Raw genomic sequence first — 6,147 nt, forward strand, 5'->3', positions numbered from 1 at the left:
GTGTCATCCCATATACCAATAGGTCACTAGTTCAAATCCCAGTCAAAAGGCATGTCCAGTTTGGGTTCCCCAGTCGGGGTCTTGCAGGAGGCAGCCAACCTATGTTGATGTTTCTCTCTCATTGATAAATCAATAAAAACATATTTAAAAAAATAAAGTGGGATGTTTGACAAGCTCTAGGCAGCAGGGATGTCCAACAGAACCCTCCACAGTGCTGGAGATGTCTTGTATCTGCTCTGGACAGTGGTCACTGGCCACCTGTGGACATTAAGCACTTGAAATGTGGCTAGTGCAGCTGAGGAGCTCAGCTTCTGATTTTATCTGATTTACATGTAAATGTGGGTAACCACGTGTGGCTAGTGGATATAGCACAGGTCGAGGGTGCGGCGTGGGAGTGAGGGGCTGAAATAGGACTCAAGAGACCTGGTATTGGGTAGGGCAAGGACTCAAGAGACCTGGTATTGGATGGGTCGCCCTGGTGGATCGTTAAATCACTAAAGGGACAACTGGAGTGCCTACCGACCACAAGAGCGGCAGTGAGGGGGGACTTAGGGCCCTGAGGAATGCCAGGAGTGCCCAGGGTTGACTGCAAGAAGGAAGGAACAGTGTAACTGTTGGAAGACTTTAGCTTCTAAGAGGAAAAAGGAAAAGGGAATGGAAGCAGCAATGAGGAGCAAGGGGGACTTCTTCCTGGCCTACAGGCACAGGGACTTGAAGAGGTGCAGCCACCCCCCGCCCACCGTGGGAAGGAGAGCTAAGGTCATATTGGGACAAAAGGTCAAGTGTCAGAACGGGTGATGCCAGCACCAAGCAGTACAGGACTGGAGTCCAGGGAAGGAGAGGCGGCTGCTGTGACTGTCTTTGTTCCTCTCGTCCTTATGACTTTTTCAAGTGATTTTCCCACAGCCAGCAGGTTCTGACTTTCCCTCTTCTTGATTATGATGGTCTTACGTTCCACGATATGAAAGATGGACTTTGTGGGCCCAGAGAGAAGCCGTGCCCCGCCCCAGGGCGCCCCGGCTGCTGCCCGCTGACCCCTCTGTGTGTTGCAGGTGTTTGGCGTTCACCTGAACAAGTGGCAGCTGGACAAGAAGCTGGGGTGCGGATGCCTTTTCCTGTATGGCGTGTTCCTGTGCTTTTCCATCATGACGGAGTTCAACGTGTTCACCTTCGTGAACTTGCCCATGTGCGGGGAACACTGATCCACCGGGCCACCCACCGAGGCTCCGTTCCTTCTTTTCTGTGCAATACAAGACCCGGCCGCACCCCGAGTCACACGGGCCTCCAGGGCCGGGCTTCCATCTCTCCCTTGCTGTTCACAGGCCTCCGCTCCTGTCTCAGCGGCCCAGGCGCTCCCTGCCCCCTCTCTCGCCCCTCCTCCTCCTGGGGTTCCTACCTGCCACCCAGCCTTTCTTGCCCACCCCTTCCTGCCCCCTCGGTGTGAAGACTTTTCAATATCCACGTGAATTTTCAAGCTCCATTTTGAACAGTGACTGAGATTCTAGAAAAACTGGCTGCTAACTGGCCCAAGCCAGGCAAAACTTATTACAATCCCTCCTCCTTTTTTAAGTTATTGGACGGAAGACTAACCTAATGTATGGCCTGAGACTGTCAAAGAGCTAGCGAGGAGAGGGTACATTGATTATAGGGGGTGCTTGGGATTTTGTTTTGTTTTCAGGTGATTCCTAGGTTATAGGTTTGGAGGGTTGAATCTCTTTGAAGGGGGCTCTCCTTCTGCCCCTTTTCTTCCAGAGATCAAGAGCTTCTCTTGCATTTTCTTCCCCTGGGCTCTGGATTGGTAGATGGCCACAGGTTGTCTCCGCTGTGTCTTGGGATCAGATCCCAAGCATGTTGGAGCATGCATGGATCTAGTGCTTAGTAGAGGAACAGTTGAGCCAGGCCACCGGAAAAGATGCATGACATTTCATACCCAAGGGTGCCCCCACAGGCCCACAGGAATAACCTAGGGAGCACAAGGTTTTGAGGAAGAAGGCAGCTTCCCACATGTCCATAATGACCTTCACTTTCTCACTAGGTTCTCTCTAGTCTTTTAAGCAATAGTTCTAGCCTGCCTGAGGCCTTTGTCGAGGGTCCCTGGTTGAACATCTATTTGTGAGGTACCAGGCAGTCAGCAGCTGAAGCTTCCCGACCTGTGAGTCCCTGAGATGTGCTGTCATTGCTTGACATTTGGGGTGACAGGGAGTGACCCAGAGGCCACCACTGCTTTTTGTGCAGGAATTACAGACACTGGTTTCTTGGAAAATGGAGAGAAGCGCACTTTGCACAGACATCGTCAATAAAGTCCCAATTTGCCACTTGGTACTGAGTACACTGGACCCTGAAAGCTGGCTCTTGGGCCAGCGTCCTTCCTCCAGGACACCATGGCCAAGCTGCCCAGCTCCACCCGTCCCCTCCTGGAGGGATGGCAAGGGAAGGAGAAAACAGAACTGACATCTTTGAAACCACAGAATGTGCTAAATGCAGACAAGCTCAAGGGCATAAGTTATTGTGACCATCGTTGCCAATCACTGCTCAACAGCCCTGCTAGATTTTGTATGATGCTGAATTATTATGCAGACTAATTCCACCAGTTGAGACCCACCCATGCTTGTTACACGTGTATTTATTGAAACTGTGGACTCTTGCCCGTGCTCCCCCTATATTTACTTTAAGCACTGATCACTTATAATTCATTCGGTATGGTTTTCTCTGTCCCTTGTACTACACATTCTGGTCTGAATTGTAAAAATAACCTGCTACAAATCGGTCGAACGTCTCTGTCAAGGGTGCGAAAGGAGGCAAGCATTAGCCAATGGGGCACCTGGCTGATGGAGGCCCGGGAGAGGAAATCACCAATTTGGGCTCTCAGAGCTAAGACACACTCAATGATTCTGTTGCACATTTTGCACTGGTTTATGGCGATTGTTTTCTTGGACGGATAGTGTAAAATAAACTTCTCTGTTCTGTATCCTTTCTTGAGCAGTGCGCGTTACTTTCTCCTTGGATTCTGGAGTGTTGCCTGTTTGGCATTGAGGAGATGCAATGCAAGGGGAAAAGATCACAGTCCCCATGGGGTCAGGTATTTCGCCCTTCTGTGTCTGGGTGGACTCACCTGGGAAGCTGGTAAATGGCTGGTGGATTACAAGTACGAAGTCGCAAATCATGGATCCCCTCTAAATCCGGAACGGTATTCTGACCTATGGTCCTGTGGATCACATGTGACATTACGTTAGAGAGCTTTCTTTCAGCTGGACATGAGAGGAAGAGCATGCCAGTACTGATGACCTTCAGCAATGCTCAAGGTCACCATCACATCTGAAAATCCTGTTCTTGGCCTGCATGACTCTCAAGAAAGAATTAATTCCCCAGATCTGAAAGCAGACCAAGGTGAGTGAACACGTCAGGTTTCCACCTGAAAGTCAACATTAATGTCTTTATAGGAACTAGGAGAAAAATATCTACCAATTCACAGCACCAACTTTTATTTATCTGTATCTAAAAATGTATTCCCAGGTGATGGAAAAACACTAGATACTTAGCTTCGTTTTGAGTGTTTACATTTTTTTTTTTTTTTTAAATATATTTTATTGATTTTTTACAGAGAGGAAGGGAGAGAGACAGAGAGTTAGAAACATCGATGAGAGAGAAACATCGACCAGTTGCCTCCTGCACACCCCCCACTGGGGATGTGCCCGCAACCCAGGTACATGCCCTTGACCGGAATCGAACCTGGGACCTTCCAGTCCGCAGGCCGACGCTCTATCCACTGAGCCAAGCCGGTTTCGGCTGAGTGTTTACATTTAACAATGTTTTCCTACCTTATTTGTGCATTTTGTACATATACTCTGGACATGTTTTGAGTGTTTACATTTAACAATGTTTTCCTAGCTTATTTGTGCATTTTGTACATATACTCTGGACATTGGACAGGGAATTTTCATCATGCTGATTAGTGCTTACAAAGCATAAGATCCTTTTCCATGACATATTTTGTTAGACTGATCTTAATTAGTTTTACTTAATTAGTTTTACTCTAAGCAAAAGACATTTGATCCAATGTTTGATCTTTTTAAACACATTTGCTGTGAAATCTTAGGAAACCATAATTTTATGCTAGATTTCTCAGAGACCAAATTCTGGGATGAGGGAAAGTTTCCATGTTTCATGCACAATGAAAGTTTCCTTTCTGAAATGAGCATTTGGCCTGTTTCTGCTCTGATCTCAGCCATGCGTGAATTGTGTCTTTAGTTGTCGATTGAGAATGTGATTCTAAATGAGCTGGCCGTCCAGTGATGCAAAACCGCTGATGTTGCTGTTTGCCCTGCTTCCCCATGCTGGGATGCACTTGGGAGGGTTTCAGATCAGTTTGAGGGAAGAACTTGTTATCAATATCCCAAACCTGGCAGTATGGCCACAGAAACTCTCAGCATTTTTCTGGGATGTGCTAGTTTCAGTAAATTCCCCAGCCTGTGATCTCATGCACAAGGGGGATATCTCTGTGGCTCTAAACAAGGGGAGGCACACACGGGAGCTTGCACCTCCTCCTAAACACATCTTAGTGGACTCCACAAGGAGGTACCTCCAGAGCATTTTCTTTTTCTGGGAATTGTGTTCTCAAGCTGGCCCAGGCCTGCTGAGGATCACTGTCCACATACATGCCCTCAGGTGGCCTTGGATACACTGAGAGGCCATGGCAGGACATTTTCAGAGAGCTTTTCCCATCCCAAAAGAATGGGGAGAGTACACTTCTTAGGGAGAGTCCACTTTTATAGATACACTAGAGGCCCCGTGCATAAATTCGTGTACAACTGGGGTCCGGCTGGCCCACCCTGATCAGGGCCAATCAGTCTGGGCCAGTCACAGGGAGGGGATGGGGGGTTGGCTGGCCTTGCCCCCTGGTCGAATTCCTGGTTGAGGGGACAATTTGCATATTAGCCTTTTGTTATATAGGATGTTTTGTATTTATCTACAAAAAGACCTGAAGGCTGCTCATTGTTTTCCTAAGTCTGTTGCTTCAGAACTTGTTGTTTACAATCAGAAATCTACAGGGGATTTGAGACCATCTTGTATCTCAAGCAGCAAATTTGAACTCATTTTAACACCTAGGCTTCAAAAAAAAAAGCCTAAACGGAAGAAATAAAATTTTAAAAAAAGGAGGGTGGGTGATATTAAAGTCCAGGCAGTTTTCACTTGTGGCATATAAGATAGGAATAACATCCAACTTGCAATACAACTTGTAATTAAATGTAGAACTTTACCTAATTGTTCATGAAAATATTCAAGATAGGATAATTATCACATTAGCAGAATATTATCCAAGTATTTTGACCTATTTCTATCAATTATTTTGAAGTAAATGGGATATTTCCATTTTGGATTTTGAATAGTCTTGTTCTAATTAGTCAATCTCATTTACTTTGATATTTTCTACAATAGCTGCTCAACACACACACACACACACACACACACACACACACACCACTTATCTGACATCAAAACTCTGTATGAAAACAGTCCAGTTGGTCTTTTAAATTTTTCCAAATATCCAGCTGTTTATTATGATACATCTTCAGGAATGGGGTGGATTTAGCCAATTTTTCTTTGATAAATAAAAACCCACGTGTCCATTACATCATCATCCAGAGATGTGGGCGTCTGCAGAGATGTCAAAAAAATTAGGAACTGAGGCCATGGATGAGCAGAGATTAGCCACGTGCACAAGATAAATAATGCCATCCCCTGGAATTGATTTCACATTGGACATTATGCTTAGTTTCAAATCACATAAGCCTTCCCCCTCAAAAAATCTTTCAGATGCCTTACTGTTGCCCCCAGGACACTTATTTTCTTAACTAGAGGCCCAGTGCATGAAATTTGTGCACTAGTAGGGTTCCTAGAAGCTGCCAGCTGTGGCCTCCCTCCCTTCCCCCAGCTGGCCCACCCCTGGTTGAACTCCTGGAAGAACTCTGGTCGAGGGACAATTTGCATACTATACTTTTATTATATAGACTAGAGGACCAGTACACAAAAATTTTTGCACTCGGAGAGGGGGGTCCCTCAGCCTGGCCTGTGCCCTCTTGCAGTCTGGGACCCCTGGAGGATGTCCACCTGCTGGCTTAGGCCTGCTCCCCAGGGGATTGGGCCTAA

At 46.6% G+C, this 6,147-nt stretch overlaps 1 protein-coding gene across 1 annotated transcript in view; it reads left to right on the top strand.

Annotated features, from left to right (window-relative positions):
• SLC24A3 (solute carrier family 24 (sodium/potassium/calcium exchanger), member 3) overlaps positions 1–2,974 on the top strand; it is a 497,602-nt gene extending 494,628 nt beyond the window's left edge. Inside the window, exon 17 of the mRNA XM_015572039.1 lies at positions 1,053–2,974. Coding sequence (XP_015427525.1) covers positions 1,053–1,202 — 150 coding nt within the window. The 3' untranslated portion in view covers positions 1,203–2,974. The remainder of the gene's footprint in view (positions 1–1,052) is intronic.
• The last annotated feature ends 3,173 nt before the right edge of the window (positions 2,975–6,147 follow it).

Source organism: Myotis davidii, unplaced genomic scaffold (genome assembly GCF_000327345.1).
Source record: "Myotis davidii unplaced genomic scaffold, ASM32734v1 scaffold608, whole genome shotgun sequence".
Classification (NCBI taxonomy): Eukaryota; Metazoa; Chordata; class Mammalia; order Chiroptera; family Vespertilionidae; genus Myotis; species Myotis davidii.